The sequence below is a fragment of the Malaclemys terrapin genome, chromosome 7, assembly GCF_027887155.1.
Source record: "Malaclemys terrapin pileata isolate rMalTer1 chromosome 7, rMalTer1.hap1, whole genome shotgun sequence".
In the NCBI taxonomy this organism is placed as follows: Eukaryota; Metazoa; Chordata; order Testudines; family Emydidae; genus Malaclemys; species Malaclemys terrapin.
In genome coordinates this window covers 29,416,902-29,437,283 of record NC_071511.1, presented here as the reverse complement: position 1 = coordinate 29,437,283, position 20,382 = coordinate 29,416,902, and the positions used below count along the sequence as shown (strand labels likewise).

General features: G+C 48.1%; 1 protein-coding gene across 2 annotated transcripts in view; it reads left to right on the top strand.

Annotated features, from left to right (window-relative positions):
- Positions 1-20,382, top strand: part of PACS1 (phosphofurin acidic cluster sorting protein 1) — a 103,982-nt gene that overhangs the window by 32,779 nt on the left and 50,821 nt on the right. For both annotated transcript variants that reach the window (XM_054034348.1, XM_054034347.1), the window contains exon 2: positions 19,940-20,027. In XM_054034348.1, the coding sequence (XP_053890323.1) occupies positions 19,940-20,027 (88 nt within the window). The remainder of the gene's footprint in view (positions 1-19,939; positions 20,028-20,382) is intronic.

The following is a 20,382-nucleotide window of genomic DNA, read 5'->3' as shown; positions in this document are numbered from 1 at the left end:
AGCTGTTTTCCTTCCCAAACTGTGGCCTGAATAGGTGCAGCATGAAGCTGTCTTTTTTTTGTCTGACTTCTTGTTCCTTTTTCATGCTCTGGCTCTGGAATTGCTGCCGTGAGGCAAATAGCTACTGGGCTTCTGGCTGTCTGAACGCACTGGAGCACAAAATCCTTGCTTTATGGATTCTGGAAGTTCAAGGCCAGAAGGGGCCATTAGATCATCTAGTCTGACTCCAGTACAGCACAGACCAGAGAATTGCGCTCAGTTACCTTGAACCCAGTCACATGTCTGACTAAAGCAGATCTGCCAGAAAGGAAGCCAGGCTGGATTTGAAGAGAATAAGAGGTCGTAAAGCCACCCCTTTCCTTGGGAGTTTGTTCCAGTGGTGAATTACCTTCCCTGTGAGAAATTTGTACCTTATTTCTAGCCTGACTTTGTCTAGCTTGCTCCCAGCTGTTGGATCTCTTTTTGGGAGCCCTCTGCTACCAGAAATCTCCTCCTTAGGTACTTACCGAATGGAATCTGGTCACCTCTTAACTTTCTCTTTTTGTTAAGCTAAATAGGTGAGGGTGGTTGTGGGTGTAAATATACCATTGCTATTGCTGAGGAAATGTAAACAAACTATATCAACTGTTTGTATAGGGCCTGCTCAAAATCCAGTATCTTTAGTCCTAAGCCATGTCTACACCAGTGAGCTTATAGCGGCACAGCTGGACCAATGCAGCGGTGATATCTCTCGTTTAGCCGCTGTATGCCGATGGGAGAGAGCGCTCCCGTCAACATAATAAAACCACCTCAATGAGCAGCAGAAGCTGTGTTGGTGGGAGAAGCTGTCCTGCTAACATAGCACTGTGCACACTACCACTGATGCTGGCGAAACGTATGTCACTCAGGGGTGTGTGTTTTCCCGTATGGGAAGGGGAATAAACTATGCGGGTATAAGGCACTTTGATCCCGGTGTTGCTGCATCCACACTAGGGGTGTACTGCTGTAAATAGATGGGTAAATAATCGCAGCCCTAACAGAGAGGATCCTGCCAGTAGAGAACGCGTAAGCAGGCCCATACTCTGTTCAGTGGGCAGAGTAGAATGAGCTGGTGGGTTTCTGAACAGGGAGAATGGCAGCTTTGGAATGCAGACATATTTGGTGCTACTTGGCGCAGGTTAGTTAGAGGAGCCAAAGGCTGAACTCCGATCTGTTTCCTGTAGGCTAGTGCTGGGGTAGGTTAGGGTTACCATATTTCAGCAAGCAAAAGAGAGGACGGGAGGAGCCCCGCCCTAGCCCCTCCCACTTCCCACCCCCCCCAGAACCCCCAACCCTCCCCCCGTTCCTTGTCCCCTGACTGCCCCCTCCTGGGACCCCTGCCCCTAACTGCCCCCCAGGACTCCACCCCCTATCTAAGCCTCCCTGCCTCTTGTCCCCTGACTGCCCCAACCCTTATCCACACCCCCACCCCCAGACAGACCCCTGGGACTCCCACGCCCCATCCAACCACTCCCCACCCCCTGACAGGCCCCCCCCCCCAGAACTCCCAACTCATCTAAACCCCTCTGCTTCCTGTCCCCTGACTGCTCCGATCCCTCTCCCCACTCCTGCCCCCTGACAGCTCCCCCCCAGAACTCCCAACCCCCCACCCCTCCCCGCTCCTTGTCCCCTGACTGCCCCCTCCTGGGACCCCTGCTCCTAACTGCCCTCCAGAAACCCACCCCCTACCTAAGCCTCCCTGTTCCTTGTCCCCTAACTGCCCCCTCCTAAGACCTCCCCCCAACTGCCCCCCAGGACCCTACCCCCTCCCTGTACCCTGACTGCCCAAAACTTTCTCCACTCCCCCCAAAAAGCCCCCCCATGAACTCCCAACCCCCACCGTTTCTTGACTGCCCCCTCCAGAACCTCCCTGCCCCTTCTCCTGCCCCCTTACCCTGCTGCTCAGAACAGGGTGTTGGGCTCTGTGCGAGCCGGACACGTGGCTGCGCTCCCCAGCACAACAAAACCCGGTCCCTGGCCCTGCACAGTGCTGCCGGAGCTGGGCTGCAGGGGAGAGCTGCCGGCTCAGAATGCAGGGCGGATCCGGCTCCTCTACAGCTGCTCTGGAGTCCAGCCCGTGACTTCCCTGCAGCCCTCCCAGCTGCTCGCTCTGCTCTGCCGGGGGAGGGGGGAAATCCCGGACATTTTGAGTGCTTTACAAATTCCCCCCCGGACGCTATTTTTAGCACAAAAAGGAGGACATGTCCGGGTAAATCCGGACGAATGGTAACCCTAGGGTAGGTGATATGTGTGGCAGCTGCTACCTTTACTGTGTCTGTTCTGTGAATGGTGCCTTCACTTCACAGTGGTTATTGATCAGGTGCCTTATGGGTCTTGCTACAAAAAAAGTCCCATGTGAACAATTGCCCGGCTGCACAGTGCTGGGCTATCATTCCTGTCAAGCCAGCCAGGGGATTTCTGCTTGTATCCTCCTTTCCTGGTTTTGGAAGGGAAACATGAGTCAGTGGCTTTCAACCTTTTTATCGTTTGGAGACCCCTACAAAATTTTGAATGGCGGTGCAGACCCCTTTGGAAATCTTAGTCTGCAGATCCCTAGGGGTCCGTAGCCCACAGGTTGAAAACCGCTGCATTAGTTGATCTGTACAAAATATCCCACATACAAAGACTGAAGTCTGTCTTTGAGAAGATGAATGAGCAGGCCCAACTCCTGGTCATCCCACTTCCAGTGGTTGGGAAATAATTCTGCAGCCCGAGAAGGATTTCTCCCAGCCCAATATTGATCACTGGCTCCGTTCCATATTTCTGACATTGACATTTGAAAGGACGTACGCTTTGAAAAATAATAGATCGGGAACGTTTGTCAACTCGGCATCCCAGCGATGAGTCTTTGAGCTGAACTGCAGAGTAGTGATATACATTTCGTGGCTACAAGGGTAGTAGTAAATCAGTTATATAATCATGCACATACACACAGGTTAGGCATCCCCTTTCCATTTCTCCATGTATTTTCATTTTGCAAAAATCCAACTGCTCACAGTAAACCACACTGGAAATGTAAGAGAACCTTCTAGCCGGCGAGGGCAGGTGTCTGCTAGAGAAAGCAGCTTTATTTGGAATAATTCTCTTCCCCCAAACATCTAAAGCGCCTCAGTGCACCCGAAGGTCCTGAGGATGTGAATCTTGCTTCTAGCAAATACTCTCTCGCGAGCTCTTTCCTCCGGCTGCTACAGATAATGCAGCTATTAAAATTGCTTCTGTTGAAGAGCTCATTCCTGCTGCCGCCCTCTAACAGCTTGAAGTTTTACAAGATAATTGGACTGTAATTTTCCTTTTATATAAAAGCTTCCTTCAGCAGTCTTAAAAAATAACGTTTTCCCCTTTGTTAAACGCTTGTCAGGGTTAGCCTGAATCTGATGCCTGCTTTAACCTTAGACAAAGGCCAAGTGTCTCTATCACACCCGTCCCACTCCAGTCTATTCAGTATAAAACCTTAGGATACGTCTATACTTACCTCCGGATTCGGCGGTAAGCAATCTATCTTCTGGGATCGATTTATCGCGTCTTGTCTAGACGCGATAAATCGATCCTGGAAGTGCTCGCCGTCGACGCCGGTACTCCTGCTCTGCGAGAGGAGTACGTGGAGTCGACAGGGGAGCCTGCCTGCTGCGTGTGGACCCGCGGTAAGTACCTTGTAGTTCGAACTAAGGTACTTCGACTTCAGCTACTTTATTCACGTAGCTGAAGTTGCGTATCTTAGTTCGAACTGGGGGGTTAGTGTGGACCAGCCCTTATACTCCTGAATTCTCTTATGCAATGTTGCTACTTTAGGTGAAAGGGGTTTTGATCAAGTTATCAGTTAATTCATGTTGCCCAGGAAAGCTTTTTTCCTTGGAGAGTTCTTTGGCTTTGCAGGCTTTCCCCATGAAAGCCATAGGCAGGGAGGAGAAGTTGCTGTGAGGGGTAAATAGGAAATTGACCAAGAATTCATACAGCCTTTCTTCTATGGGAGTGGTAGAGGGCAGACTTCCTGTTATCAAGGCGAGCAGCACTTCCTCTGACTCCTCCCAGCACTGAGAAGTTGGTTGCAGGCAAGGCAGATTGGCTGGCAGGTGGAGGATGGTTCATTCACGCTGTCTCCGTTATAAAAAAGCAAAGGCTGGTCTTTTAAACACTTGCAAAGGCTGCAGGTGCCTGACCCACTCCGGGGTACCAACTGTAGCTATGTATTTAAATGCTCACATTTCAAACAGACTTCCAACATGGTTCGCCTGGCTTTGGGGGGGGGGAGGGGGTTCCCCTCCTCCCTCCCCCCTCCCCCCCACTGTGCTAGAGAAACCATTAAACTGCCAGCCCTCTAGGTAGCTAACACTTGAGTAAAACTTTACTGGGAAGTTGGGAGGCTGGCATGATACTAGAGCATTACAGCATTAGCTGTGCTGTCCTGTCGAGGGAACTACATTCTACTTGTCCTGATTTGTCCTGCAGTTGAATTGTGAATGACATCCCGGGCCTAAAAACAGTTGCATAGTGTTGCTGTGAGCTATTAAACAGCTGCCATGTTCCACCCCAGAATTGGCTGCTTTTCAGAGTTGAACGGATTCCTGTTTCATGAACACCTTGTTTCTGGAGCAATATAAATATAAGGCTGTTATTATGTGTATCTCTAAGGTGTAGTTCTTACAGAATTTTTTAAGTCTACAAATTTGATTTTCAGAGAAATTAAAGATGTACAAAGCTGATTAGTTCAGTTTCATCTACACAGGCTAGACTAGAACTAAATTCACTGTCTCTGTATGTCATATAGTCATAGTTTATAAATACAGAAGAGACATTGTGATCATCTAGTTTGACCTCCTGTGTAAAACAGGCCATAGAACTTCACTGAATTAATTCCTCTTTGAAGTAGAACAGATCTCTCAGAAAAACATCCAGTCTTGATTTAAAAATTGCCAGTGACGGAAAATCCACCACAGCCCTTGGGAAGTTGGTCCAATGGTTCATGTTAAAAATTTGCACCTTGTCTGTAGCTGAATTTGTTTAGCTTCTTCTTCCAGCCATTGGATCTTTTTAGATCTTTGTCTGCTGTCATATTGCTTTAACTGCAACCACAAACCAAACCGGACTACATCTGATAGTACAATAAAGATGTTTCTTAATTACAGAGTAACTGTAAGCTCTTTAGATCAGGGACTGTCTTTGTTCTGTTTGTACAATTCCTAGCACAGCGGGGTCCTGGTCCGTGGCTGGGCTGCCTGGACACAACCACAGTACCAATAAATAATACTAAAGAACCGATCAAGGTCTCTCTGTGGCGCCTCCATAAGCATTCACAGTTGCTAGCTCACTTTCCCCTAGATCTGAAAAATAGCTAACCACCAAGCAGAGCAGAGAGAGATCCACGCAAAGTGGTGGTGCAGATTTCTGGGGTTGTTTAAAATGGGACTGGAAGCTAAGAGTTAATTAAATTCCATTCTAGTGATGGCTATGTGCAGCTATTGCTACTAGCATTAGTTCGTATGGGTGCCGCCTTCTCAGCCTCCAAAGCAAAAGAGATCTGTGACTAGCGAGTCTCCTCATTAGCTGATGATGCTTCTATGTGGGGCCCTGGCTATCTTCTTCACATGTGATTAAACACGGTTTAATGAAAGGGAATTGCAAAGTAAATTGAATCTTTGTTTTTGTTCGTGATCCATACAAAATTATGGATTTAATGGCTTGACCCCACGCCCAACCTGTAACAGCTCTCTCCGTTCCATTCCAATAGGCCGCCTTCAGATCTGGGGAGCGAGTTTAAAATGGTGTCTGTCTTGTTTGTGGTCCTTCTTGTACATCTCCCTTGGTTGTCAGTCATATGATGCTTGCAGTCTGCATTCGGTGTGGCTGTTTCTTGCTATACCCAGGCACTGGACTTCTGCGCATTTGACTTTTTGAGCAGTGATCGTCTTCCTGTGATTGTGCAGCACCTAGCACAATGGGGGGCTGATCTAGACTGGGGCCTCTGTGCTCTTCCACACAGTGCTGCCAATCCCAAGCATTCAAAGATCATGAGTCAGGCTCTCCAAACTCTTGAGTTGTTTTAAAATACAATTTTGGCTCTCTTGTGGCTGTCTGGTTTCTGAGCCTTAGGGCACTGGCTCCCAAACGGTACTAAGGCAACTGCATTTTGTCTTTTTTGCAACTCACTATTACATATATGCACCCTCCGCCCTGGCACTGCAATCTTAACTCTGGCCTGGTGTGGAGGGGAGGCCGAGGGGGGGTATGGTGGGGTTCAGAGATAACCCAGGCCTGCTAATGGGGGGAGAGGGGGGACAGAGTGAAGGCAGCCAGCTTCAGTGGTGTTATTGAGCATGCTCAGTACAAGCCAAGCAGAAAATCGGGGGGGAGAGGGGGGCGTGACCCTGCATGACCCCTCTACACACACACGTCGCCTCCGGTGGGGTTGGAAAGTGAGTTTACTCCGCAGTGGTGGCTCCTTTCCCACAAGGCTGGGCCCAGCCTTCCGCTCTGGGCGTTATGACCTGGTGCATGGGATCACAGCACCACTAGGTTTGGCCTGAGTGACACTGCAGCCCTGGGTACCAGATCATAATGCCAGGAGCCTGGACAAACTGCCACTGCAGGGTGAATACAGGGTGGACTTGCTCTCTAACCCCCCTGCACTTTACCGAGCTGAGACAAATGTATGTTTGCCTATGGCAACCCATCTAGAACTTTCCTGTAACTTGGTGGGTCAGGGCCCACGGTTTGGGAAACACGGCTTTAGGGTGTCACATTTTCCAAGCTTTTTGCTAGAACCATGAAGCCTTGCTTTTGGAAAGCCGAAATTGTCACAAACTGACGTGACTCCAGGACATTGAATAGCATGATGAAATCCTGAGTTAGCAACACTATGGAAAACTATGCTAATGATCTGTAGATATCAAAAATGGCTTTGCTTTCTAAACGGGTGATCAGCTGCCATGACTGCAAGCTCAGGAGGGTTTCTTTTCTGGGGAGACAGTTGGGCGTAATTCTTAATAAAGCCATAGATGACAGCAAGTGATGTCTTCTCTTGTCCTTTGCGCCTTTACTTTTGCCTGGAAACAACTACTGTTATCCGAGGATTCCTTTAAAATTGTTCCAGAGGAAACTGAACAGCCCCAAACAAACACTTCCACAGCAGCATGGTCATTCACATACACAATAAGATTTGCCTGGTAGAATAACCTCAACAGGGGAATGATTTCCTGGGTACACCTCTCTTTATCTCAGGTGCTTTGCTACAGTACGATCTCTTCCTTGCTAGTTGTGGCATTGTGCATTTAAGGATGGGTACAGGTAATATGGGGATTTCTTTCTGTTTAGCTGCTACTGGAGATCATAGCAGTAGAAGGCAGTTAAGACTATACGAGACAGGCTGGAGAAAATAGGGATAGTAGCATGAATGGAAGGCATGCAAAGATCCTGGAATATTTTAGTCATGGAGTTGAGCAGATGTGATGTCTCAGAGCAGTCAGATCTCTGAAATGTAGCCCCTTCGTCCACAGCTTTCACAGAGAGACTCATGAAAAACAGGAGTATCCAACATTGCTGTGCCTCTTGTTGGCTCTGGAGATGCAGGCCTGCAGGGTGTGTTAGTGGTGATTCAGTGATAATACATGCTGCTTGTTCAGTGCTTTTCATCTGGAGATCTCCAAGCACGTCATAAAGGAAGGTATCGTTCTACAGATGGGAACTGAGACAGGAAAGGGAAAGTAATTTGCCCAGGGTCACATAGTGACAGTGGTAGAGTGAGGAATGGAAGCATGGGTCCTGACTCACTGTCTGGTGCCGTAACCAGCAATAGATGCTTCTGTTTTCTCAGGGTCACTACTAAGCACTGGGTACCAATGCAGCCCTGTGCGCGTCTACATTGGTGGAGGGGACACTTCATATGAAAGGCTTGTCTAAACCTCACAAGTTGCACCAGTTTAACGAAACCCCTGCAGACTCCTTGCGCAGACTCTTCAGCCAGTTATAAGAATGACTTATATTGACTTAGCTTAGCGCGATCCCTGACTTACTTAAAGTAAATATTTCCAAAGTACCAAAGTGACTCAAGAGCCTAGATCCCATTGCCCGGGGCCTTTAGCTGCTACCATTGTACAAATCACTACCAAGGGAGTGTGTAGGTCCCGTCTCTTGTACAGATCAGGTACCTGATGTGTGACTGTTAGGTTTGGAATTTTGCGGTATCTATGACCACTTTCCAGTGAGCAGTAATGACTTGGTTTGGCTTGTTCATATTGGTGGCATCTTGCAATTCTCCCTAGCAAAAAAAAAAAAAAAAAAAGCACCCCTACCAATCACTGGGCTCACACTTGCAGAGCAGAATGTAGCAATGTGTGATGGTTTCCTGTGTCTTTTGTCCTTGCATAGTGCTCTGTTTACACAGCCTGCATACAGCAGCTGGGCATCCCTGCAGAGGAACAGTATGTTTCTCTTTGTGCTCTTCTTGCATTTTCAGATAATCCCCAGTGAGTTTGTGTGTGCATTGCTCAGCTGCTCGCTCTGGGAAGAACTGAATCTGTCTGCATCCTGCTGACATCAGATAATGATCAAGCTGTGGAAGATTTATTTTAACACAGCCTATTACAGAGCTAAAGCTGAAACCTGTAGCTCTTCTTCTAAACAGTAACATGTTAACCATGTTAAATCAACATAAAAGGAAGAGCCATATGGGATTATTATAATAAACATAGTGTTTTTCCTGTTCTGACTAGCTGCTGACACACTGAAGGACTGGGTAAAAGGCTATTGGGATAAAGATAGGGCCCTTCACAGTGGGTGTTGTTTCTGTATGTCAATCATCTTTACATGCTTGGCATATGTTAGCATCTATAGCAGTACTCAGGAAGCCACGGCGCCTCTACTCTTCCGTACAGCAGCACGACCACGAGAGAGAAAGCAAGGATTATAAATCAAGGCGTTCAAAAGTGTCTGTCTTTACTTTGGTTATTTTAGTTTGCCCATCTGACCTCCTTTTTCAATGCAAGTGGCACCGAAAAGGCTGCACGCTGCCAGCAACTGAGTGTGTGAAGACTTGCCTGTGGATTTCCTCAACTGGCTGAATGCGAGCTTGTACGGAGTTAAACAAACACAAGACCCCACCCAAGAGCCACTCGGCTCTGTGTTCTCTCTGATCACGTTGGCTAATCCCTGGGGAAATGGAGTTCTTTACATCTGTTGCCATCCTAGGCACTCTGCTAGTATATGTGTGGCAGACCACAGCAGCACTTCTCAGGCACCCGTCTCTCCAAGCATGGGTAGGTATAGTGCTGTCTCCGCATGCTAGCAGGTAACAGTAGCTCTGAGCGCCACAAGATGCTCTCCTTAATCTCAAGGCAGGTGCTAGTTAAAGGGCCGAATGGTGAAATGTTGAATGTCACCATTAACTCTCTTATTGCTGATCATTTAACCAGAGCAGGGGTTTGCAAAGTGTGTTCAGCAGAATGAAAAAATATAAGGACTGAGTTATGGTGGAGTTGGGAAGGAATGTGGAGCTCTTAGAATTAAAAGCTTGGAAACCCCCTCAAGCATCTAGATTGGTAGAATTTAAGGCCAGAAGGAGCCATCAATATAATCTAATCTGACCTTGTGGATAGCCCACGCCAGAGAATTTCACTCTTTATTGTGCCCAGTCGCTTGTGTCTGATTAAAGCATCTTCCAGCAAGGCAGCCAGGTTTGATCAGAAGACACCAGCAGATGGAGAATCCACCGCTTTCCTTGGCGGTTCGTTCCAGTTGTTAATCACTGTCTCTGTTAAAAACTTGTGCCTCAATTTCTAACTTGCCTGGCTTCAGCTTCCAGCCATTGCTTCTTGTTCTGCCTTTCTCTGTTAGCTTAAAGAGCCCTTTGCTACCCGCTCCATTTTCCTCATAAAGGTGGCTATGCACTGTAATCATCACCGCTCAGTCTTCATTTTGATAAGCCAAAAGAGAGGGCAAGACTTACAGCTCAATCAGGCACTTTCTCCAGCCTTCAGATCATTTTTGTGGCTCTTCTCTGCATCTTCTCCAGTTTTTCAACATCCTTTTTAAAACGTGGCCCCCAGAACTGGCCGCAGTACTTGAGTATTGTTCCCACTAGTGCCGTATCCAAAGGTAGCTCCATCCCTGCTCCAGGTCACAGTGGCCCTCAATTGCCAAGCATCGCACTGGGAGCTCATGTTGATTTGTAGGTGTTCTGGGACAGTGGGTGGAGCTGAGCACCAACATGTCCCCTATACCTGACCACCATAGATTCCTCCTAGCCAGGCCTGAGTACTAGTTTGCCCGTGCGCCCTGCATGATTGTTATACGCTGCGTTGTAATAATGCAGCCTGTGAAATCTCTGTGTCTGCAGCTCCCTTCTGGTTATCCTTTGTATATCACTATTTAGCTTGTTTGTCATAGAGAGTGGCTGTTTCCTGAAACCCTTTTCTGATTTGCTTCTGCTCTGTTTAACTTTCAACTGCCTGTAAACATTACTGGCTGAATTACAGCCCTTCCATATTCATGCACCAGTTTCACCATTTTCAAAGGAAAATAGTCAGAGTGCCAAGATTGTCCCCACCTAGTGGCCTAATTAAATGCCAAGACAAGTATGTTGCTTACATATTTTTTAGGTCAAAGCTGAACTTGGTCTGTTTTTTGTTTATTTCTCTAAACACAAGACATAAGGCTGATCTTGTGGTTAAAAGACAGGACTTGTGAGGTCTAGACTCCATTCCCAGCCCTGCCACAGACTTCCACCAGTTACGTCACTGCTTTGTTTCCCCCTGTGTAAAACAGGGATAGCTAATCCTTCCCTACTTCTGAAGTGGTGGGTGACTTAGAGATGACATGGAGCCTGACTGGATAGCTGGAGACCTGGGTTCCATTCCAGATTCTGCCACTAACCTCTAACAAGCCTCTATGCCTCAGTTTCCCCATCTGTACAAGGGCACCAGTCCTTGTCTTTCTTTTTGAGATCTAGCAGTGAGATGCACTAGAAGCTAATTATTATGGAACTGGTAAATGGAAGATGCTCTAAAATTAATAGTTCTTTGCTCGTTTAAAACTGCCTGGTATGAAGATGACCTTTTTAGGAATATAGGACTAGAAGGCGCCTACAGGGTCATCAAATCTAGTCCCTGCTATCACAGCCAACCCCATCAGAGAATCTTGGTCAGAAACGTCGAGCTCCATCTTCAAACTAGTTGGAGCAGGGACAAATAATCTTCTTATTGGAAGGCTGTTCCAGAACCTCATTCCTCTGGTTAGAAATCTTCCTTTTTAAATGCTTTTTCCTCTGGCTAGTAGAGAAGAGCATTAGATCCGGTGAAACCCATGCTGCAGCATGTCCCCACTTGTCCACCAGTAATGCTACACCCCGGTGCTCTGCAGGGACTCTGACATCCAAACTAGTGTGACAAAAAGGTGCAAGAGAGGCTCAGTTTAGCCAGCGTTCAATAAAAGCCTAATTATTGCAACTAATTCCTGTGGCCTGCGAGTATTTACGGTACACATGTTTGGTGCAGTCCTCTGGCGAGCTGCTTTGGGCATCCCAGTTTGATTATGTGCATTAAGGTGTGTCTACATGCTACATAGACAGACAACTGATGTAATGTAGACTAACCGATGCCTTTCCCTCCACAGCAGGAAGCATGTATCCCTCCTACCTATTGAACTGGCTACCCTAAAATTTCAAGATTAATAGTTTTTAAGGCCAGAAGGGACCATTCGATCATCTGGTCTGACCTCCTGTATGGCACAGGCCAGACAGTGTTACCCCTGCACTGAGCCCAGGCACTTGTTTGACTATAGCATCTTCCAGAAAGGCAGCCAGGCAGATTTGAAGACAGTCCATCACTTCCCTTGGCAGGTTGCTCCAATGACTAATCACCTGGGCTGTTAAACATTTATGCCTTATTTTCCATTTGAATTTGGCTGGCTTCAGCTTCCGGCCATTGGTTCTTGTTCTGCCTTTCTCCGCTGGTTAAAGAGCCTGTGAGTATCCTGCATTTTCTCCCCATAAAGAGAAACCATGATTGAGTCACCTCTTGATCTTCTCTTTGATAAGCTAAGTAGATTGAGCATTTTAAGTCTCTCACTCTAAGGCATTTTCTCCAGCCCTGGAGTCAGACGTTTCCATGCCTCCTTTTTACATCGCCTCCAATTTTTCAACATCTGTTTTAAGATGTGACCCCCTGAACTAGACGGGTCTCCCCAGTGCTGTATACAGAGGTGAAATCCCCTTCCTGTTCCTACTCACCACCCCTTTGTTTATACAGCCAAGGGTTACATTAGCCCTTTTTGCCAAGCGTGGCACTGGGAGCTGCTGGTCAGTTGTTTGCCCACTATGATCCCTGAATCCTGTCCAGAGTCACTGCTCTCCACAATACAGGCCCCGCTCTCTAGGCACGGCCTGTATTCCTTGTTCCCAGATGTGTGACTTGCATTTGGCTATATTAAATACCAAGCAGGAAACCGTTAGGCCAGAGCATTTCAAAGGCTGCCATTAGTGGAAGTCCAGACCAAAGAGGTGCCTGAGGATATTTTGGCTCCACCCCGCCATTGAGAATAGGAGCCTGCTACTTACACAAAGTGACTCCTTTAGCTCCAAGGGTAGGGGTTGGTGCTGAAGGTCTGGGGTTCAGTCCCACTGGAAGTAAACAGGCCCAGTGTGTTACACAAACAGGCATGGGGGAGGAACTATTCCCATGCCTCCAAGCACCAAAGGACTGTAATGTTCAAGTGTCTCTAGGCTAAGTCTCTCTACTATTTTATTGTGCAAACAGCAGTGTAACTTTCACTCCGGGATCTTGGAGAGCTTGACAAACAGCAATTGCTCCAGCCTGGCGGCACGCCTATTACTTGGATATTACCCAGCTGAAAGATGGGGAAATTCGGGCTCTTTGAAAGTCCTACTTATGCCTCAGTGAAAATCCCAGCTGCAGTGACTTCCTCATGGTCATACAGAAAGTCAGTAGCAAAGATAAAAATAGAACCCAGGCATCCAGCCCCTCAGTCCCCTGCTGCCACCACTAACAGTTATAAGAAGGAGGCCATATCTTGTGGCTAAAGCAATGGACTGGGTAGTAAGGTGTGGGTTGCACTCTCAGCTCTGCCACAGACCTAGGGAAGCTGCTTAACCTCTCAGACCTCTGTTTTGTCTCCGTAACATCGGGACAACCCCTGCCTCCCATGGATGCTGAGTTCCTCAGTGCCGTAATACTTTAAGTTCAAGGAGCTGGGGTGAGAGGAGAGGTGATGGTGGTGGACAAAGCTGGTAAAGAGCTAAGTGCATTATCATCATGACCTGCATTCCAACTCTGGTAGCTTTCAGGGGGGTTGTTCATGGGAACCAAGTGTAGAAAAATCCCATACAGGCCTGCTCTCTCGCTCCTGACCCACGTGACTAAGTTGTGAAAGCTTCAGTGATGCTGACTGAAGCTCTTTCAGGAACTCCGTAGCGATAGTTTTCTGCATGACAAAGCTGTATGGTTTCCCAAAAGATTTCACAATGATGGATTCCTGCAGCAGCTCCCGTACATCAGGAACTCCTGGGTTTGCAACATATCATAGATCTTCCTTTGGAAGTTGTGGCTCGTATTATATGTTTTCCCTTTCCCTCTGTGGCGCATGTGAGGAAAGTGAGGTTATTACTCCAGGGTGGTTTCTAAACTTAGTGGGATGGGGAGAGGATTCTGAACAATCACAGTTCACGTTTGCAGTCTAGTCAATCACTTACCTTCCGGGCTGATGTGGGGCGGCTTACTGTGTGCCTTAGGCCAGAGAAGTGTAATGCATGAGGTGGCCTGGATTATGTCACCTGAGTAGTAATTTTCCCTGAATTTGCAATCATGTCTTGGAAGTGACCTGCGACTTCCTCCATGGTAATCTTAGGTATCTCTTGGCATTGTGGCAAGAAAACTCTTGCTCTGTCTAAACAGCTTCAGAACTCCTAGATTTTGTTCATCTGGGAATAGACATGGGCATGGATTGGAGACTGGTAGATGATCTCCGCTTGGAGAGGAGATTAAAATCAGGTGTCCATGCTGAACTAGTGAGATCCACCTTCAGTACTATTGATCGTAAGGCGGCGGTGACTCTTGTAGATGAGTAGATGTTGCAGTAGATGAGTCTGCTTTTGGCTATTCCTTTCCATCCAAGGGTATTTGGAACACGCTTCTTTCTCTCTGAGGGTGCAGTCATGAAAGGCTGTCAAAAGATCCCATCTACCTCCCCCATTGCTCAGTGTATATATGGGCTGTGAAAAATGTGGTAGATATTTGTAGTATTTTATGAAAATGATGTCCTTGTTTGTTTGCTCTTGTGTTGGGGGTTATGGGATCACGAGGGGTAAATTCCAGCGGATGCTGAGGGCTTGTCAACCCAGGGAAATAGCCCACAATAGCTGTTGTGCACAAGCTTCCCATGTGAACCTTCTTATCCCACGTTCATGCCTTGTGTGGTTAGTGGATTAAGCTAAAGTGCACAAAGGCACTCGTAGTGCGGAATAAGAATGCCCATAAAGGGAGTTAGCATGGAACCAAATTCACACACTAGCTATTCCACACAAACACCTCATCTAGACGGACACTAGCAAGCACATAGGCAGATCAGACTAATGCTTCTAATTCCCACCTATTCACTGGTAGTTACAGAACAAAACAGAGAACCTACTGCTGTGAAGTCCAACCTCGACCTCCTGGTGAATAACCCAGCTTGGACCAGGACCAGGAGTCCACGGAAGAAAAAGGAATTTTGAAATGAGGTTTATGAATGGGATTCTATGCCAGGGTTGACTGCAATAGCAGCGGACTGGACTTGGTTACCCAGGAAGGCCCTTGCTGTTCTGTGTCCTATGATCTTATGAATGACAGTCTGCCTGTGACTCTTGGATAGAGAGAGGGGGTCTGCAGAGAGATGCAGGCTGAACCTCAGACTCAGAAGAGGTGGCTGGGACACCCAACTAAAAGAGCAAGGACAGTATACGGATTGGGTGAGAGAAGATGCGTGTAGGTGCTTATTGCTTTAACCCTATTTCTCTCAACTTAAGTTTCTATGAATCAATAAATCATACTTGGTTTTGATGAAGCTATCCTGAGTCACTGCTGTTTCTTACTGGTCACAAGCTCCCATAGAGGAGTCTATAGCCAGACCCAAACCCAGTTGGGCTGGCTGAGGTTATATGGTTGGTAAACAGGGAGTATTGTAGCCTGGTGATCTTCTCTAAAGTGGGGTGAACCTCAGGGTTCTTTTGGGAGAAGTGCAGGTAGAAGCACTTGAAAGACATGGAGAGAGCAAGAGAGATCCCTGGGGCAGCTCATTCCAAACTGTAATGTGGGGCTGATAGGGGACTGAACTTCAATGGCAGCTGGGCAACTCTGAAAACCAGGCCACTTCTGAGCTGGCTAACTAGAGACACCCAAGTCTGAAGATTTTATCCTTTGCTTCTGAAAACAAGAACAATGCACTCTTGCCCCCACCCCTCAAATCCTGCCTGATCCGTTTGGGGGCAGCACTAATCGTTCTTCTGACTAAGACGTCTTCTGTTAACTCTCCAAATGCTGGGAGCTCGAGGACAGTATTGGGTAAAGGTTAGGGTGCATCTGCTCAACCTTATCTCCCTTTTAACAGAGCTTTTTGCCTGGGAATTGCCTTTGTTTGTTTTTTAACTTTTTCCAGAGCGTGTGGAAATACATGCACCAGCAGTTCCCATGTAAGTGCAGAATATAGGCAACTGTACTTAGCATTTGTGAGGTTCAAAGAGGCTGCGGGTTTGGAGTTCCCTTGTGCTGGCCTCTTATCTGTCGCAGCAGCTGTGCACATAACAATAGATATTCCCACATTGCTGCTTCCATTTCCAAAACAACTTTGTCTTTCAAGCAGTGTGACCTTTTTAGAGCCACAGGAGCGAAGTGGAACCCAATGTGTTTCCTCAGTCAGCACCTGATGTGTTTTCTGTAAGCTGGCAGCAGGTCCTTACCCAGTTTCTCTCATCTTTGCAATAAAGCTAGTCCTCCCTGAACCCCCTGCACTTACCTGTCTCCTTCCTGAGCTCTGGCATGTGCTACTGTTACAGGTGCATTCATCTATGCAGATGAACAATGCGTTGTGGATGACTTACCATGTGCCTGGTACACATGCAGCATCTCAAGAGGCTTCTCTTTGCAATTAACCAAATCTGGCTCCACCTGCCTTTTATTCCTCTTCTGCTTCTTTATTGCCAACTGCTAGAGATTGACATGGGCTTGGTGGGATGTAAAGTACGGGATTGCTCTTGGGAAATCTGAATTCAGTTCCTGGCTGTGCTACAGATTAGGGCCCTGGGGCAGATCTCCCCTAAATTCCCAGCGGTGGTGACCCCCACCTTTCTTAATAGAACATGGTAACTTGTTACACGTTCATCTGGTCTGGCCTCCTTAGCTTGTCCATAAATTGCACAGACCTAACCTTTTAAACTGGTCCTGGCAAAAAGTTAGAGTGGTGGTGGCTCTGATGTCCGGTCAGAGGTTGATCAGGAGAGAACTTTAAGAGGCTTCATGCTGCTGAGAGTTGGGTCAGATCGTTCGGCAAAGAGGCGACGGTTCCCTTTTTTGTGGTATGGGTGCAGGTTAACATCTGTTGCATTGAAGAGGGCAAGGTGCTCAGATCTATGGTGATGGAGGTCGGACAGTTGGAGAAAGGAAAAGCTGTGAGGCCTCAAGCTGGGTTTCATGACTGCTTGAACTCAGCTCTGAAAGAGTCCTAGGTGGGACCATCTGCCCTGCAAACTATTTTTTGTCCTTCTGACCCATTTTTTCCCCCCTCCTCCTTTTTTGTCGATCTGCTGGCTTCCTGTCTAGTAGCAATGCTTCTGGCGGGCTTCTATCTCAGTGACGTAGCCTGCAGAGTGAAGGTGGTGCTGTGAGGGACGCTGGAAATAATCTGTTTCTTCCTTCCATCCTTCTATTTCCCCTTCATCTCTGAATGAGGAAGATGCTGCCTTAGGTGTGTCCTGGGGCTTTGTTACTCATCAAGTGTAGATCTGAGAAGTTAGCAAAGTAATCACTAAGAATTGCAAGTGAGAACTTGGATCTGACAGAAATCTAGGGATGCACAACTACAGAACCATGGCATTTAAGTTACTGTGGTCTAGTGGCTGAGCCTCTGGCTTGGTCTTGAGCAATAGGGATTCATCCTGCCATTGTGTAGTATTTGAGCATCTTGCCCCTGTGGGGTAGGGAAGTCTTGTTACTCCCATTATACAGATGGGGAAACCAAGGCATGGAGGGGAAGTGATTTGCTTAAGCTTGCCCAGCGGCAGAGCGGGGACTAGACCCCAGACCTCCTAGCTCCTTGTCAAGTGCCTTAACACAAAATCCCCAAATCCACTCCAGCGCCAGTAGACCCAGGGGATTTCCCCGTTGCCTAGAGATGAGACGAACGCTTCCTCCATATTGACATTTATTGATGCCATGCAGGCCCCTGCACTTTACTTTAGGATGACAGCATTTCCCAGCACAGGGTTTTCCTTTTGCTCCGGACACTGCTCCCAGAGTATTCACAAAGGGCTTGCCATGAAAGGAACCCTGGCAGGAAGGTATCCCCATCTACTGCTTCTTGGGCTGCCACAGTGGGCGACCATTGAGAGACAGCAGTGGCAGACGCTCCCTAGGGGTTCACACGGAGGACTTACTGCTGTGTCCTGATAAGAGTCTGCCAGCCACATGCACAGCTCTGCTCCTGAGAGCAAACAGGGGTGGTGCCCGTCTGACTAACGGCACTGCTCCGAGATTGGCACTTCCAGTGCTCCCCGGCAGGAGGGGCCTTTCTGCAGTCACCTCTCTGGTGGCTGAGGAGTGATGCACTCTTAGATGGCCTTTTCATATGCAAGCTGGAAAGCACTCGCTGGCGCCTCCAAGATTGTAGTGTCCATCTGAGGGAGGTGCCCAGTCCTGGGGCTTTGTCCTTGGAGAGGAGGCAGGGTAGAGGTGGCTGGAGCCCAAGGCCCAGCTTTCCCTCCATGAGCAATAGACATTGTGGAGTGAAGAGTTCCATTTACCATGTGCTAATTGGACAGCTGGGAAGGAGGCTTTCCTGCCTCCGGAGGGAGGTGCAGCTGTACCTGGCCTGGGCAGAAAGATCCCTGTGGTTAGTCACTATCCTTAGCCCAGAAGGCAGCATCTCTGGCAGAGTCAGTCAGTCTCAGCCCCCTGGCACCTGGACCTGGTCCCCACCGCTCTCATGGAACATGTTTGAACCGCGACAGAAGTGTCTGTTTATCTCCCCTCCACTATGTTTGGAGTCTTCATTGCTCTCTCTACCCCTAGAAGCGCACTGGGGCTGTGAACACTATAGCCCATTTCCCAAAGTGGTCCTTTGGCCAGAACCGGCCCTCAAGGTTGACCCTAGGCTGTCCTGCCATTTGAAAGCATTCTCCAACAAGAGTCAAAAGGAGAGAGCGCCTCCTAGCCTGCCATTTTCTAATGTGTCTCTCTGGGTCTCTAGTGGAAAGGTTATGTGGCTAATGTCAGAGCTCACAGCCTGGGGACAGTGGTGGCCACATTGGAGGACAATTGCATGCGTCCTAGTGGGAGATCTACTAGAAGTTCTTTCCCTTTGCTCCAATCTCTGGTCCCTCCAGTACAGAGAATGGAGTTAGTGGATGAAATTTTCAGAGCACCCCAGTGATGTGCTCTTGAAATGGGACTTGTGCTCCTAAGTCACTTCAACGCAGTTGAAAACTCCACTCAGTCTTTGTACGTAGGCAGTCTCCCTCCCCAAGTCCATACTGCCATTAGAGTCCCACAGGAATGGATCTTAGGACTTTAATAAGAGGGAAAAGAGGAGAGTGTATCTGAACTACCTGAAGGTTTCCTTTCTCTGCACAGTGAGGTCCACAGACCCAGAATGTTGCTACAGGATCTGGTGCAGGGTTTGGCTCAGTGGAGAAACGCGCCTGTTTCTGTTAAGCTGTGCAGTACGTAGCTGTCTTGAGTTTTTCTGGAACTTTTTCAGGTTTTTGTGTGAGGATTCTGTCAGTCAGCCAAGCAGGTAACTTCCACAGAGCAGGAAGGTCTTTGGGGCCTGGGCTGCACCCCTTCCTGGCAGTGACTGGCAGGTCAGGTTTCCCCCCAAAGCTACAGACCCACTGTAATGTGGGTGTGGAGCTGATTGCTCAGTGAAAGGAGATCTCCCGACTTCTCTGGGACAGATCAGGCAGTTGGTAAAGTACAAAGTGTCTCTCACAATGGGCGTCCTTTGAAATCTATTTTCAAAGATTCTTTAATGTGTGGCCTGCACTTTACCACCCCCTGCTCGCGACAGCACACAGACAGTGCAAACCAGTGAAAATCACTGGTAGCCAAAACCCCCATTACCCAAAGCTTTGGCATGGCCCCCCAAGACCTGGCTCTGGATAATTTACCTGTGTGTTGACCTATGTGCCTTCTGCGCATTTAGTGCGGCCCATAGATGTTCTGGCCAGAAGGCCTGTTCTTTTCTAATCTGATCTCCTACAGATCACAGTCCATAGCACCTCACCCTGTAACTTCTACATCAAGCCTAGAATGGCCAGAGGCTCAGGCTGAATGGAACAGGTTTGAGTTGCCTTCAAAGATCATAAGTTCAAAGCAGGTCAGTGCAGTGTTGCTAGACTCCCCCACGAGCTTCCTTTCCCTTTCCCTGAGCACTGTTTGCATTGCAGGAGGCTGGACGGGCCAGGCACATAGCTGGGAAAATATTTGCATCACAGAAATGCACAAGGGCATGTAGACAGCTTGGGGAGTGTCTACTCCAACCTGCTTGTAGCCCAAAGAAGTGCAAAGCTCTGAAGAGCTGCCTCCTGGCCCCAGTGGAATAGGAAGCCATGAGTGGATTGCATCTGTCACAACCTCTGATTCCCTGTTTAGCTTCAGGAATGCTTCATCTCTTCCTGCATCTCCCAGCTGCTCCACTCTGTTTCTGACACTTTCTCTTCTCCTGACAGGTTGTTCAGCTTGACCCTGAAGAAGCTTATCATGTTGAAGGAGATGGACAAGGACCTAAACTCGGTAGTGATCGCTGTGAAGCTGCAGGTCAGTGTGCCCAGTCAGCGGCCTGAAGGTGGTGTGTTTTGCACATGGGAGTAGGGTGGGAGGCGTTCCAAGCTAAATAGTCACTGCTGGATTCCCAGATCTCCTGCTGACTTTTTCCCCACCTGGTGCCTCAGTTTCCCTATCTGAAAATGAGGCTAACTATGCCCACCAGTGTAATGCACACTGCGATTGACAGATGAAGAGCTCTATGTAAGACCTAGACAGGTATAATTTAGGGGAAATCTCTAACATGCGAGGTCCTTGCCCTCCAGAACTATCTGCCCTCCAGGCAATCTCTCCTCCGCCAGAACTGGAAAATGCTGACAAGGGGCTGCTACAATGAGGTGTGTGTGTA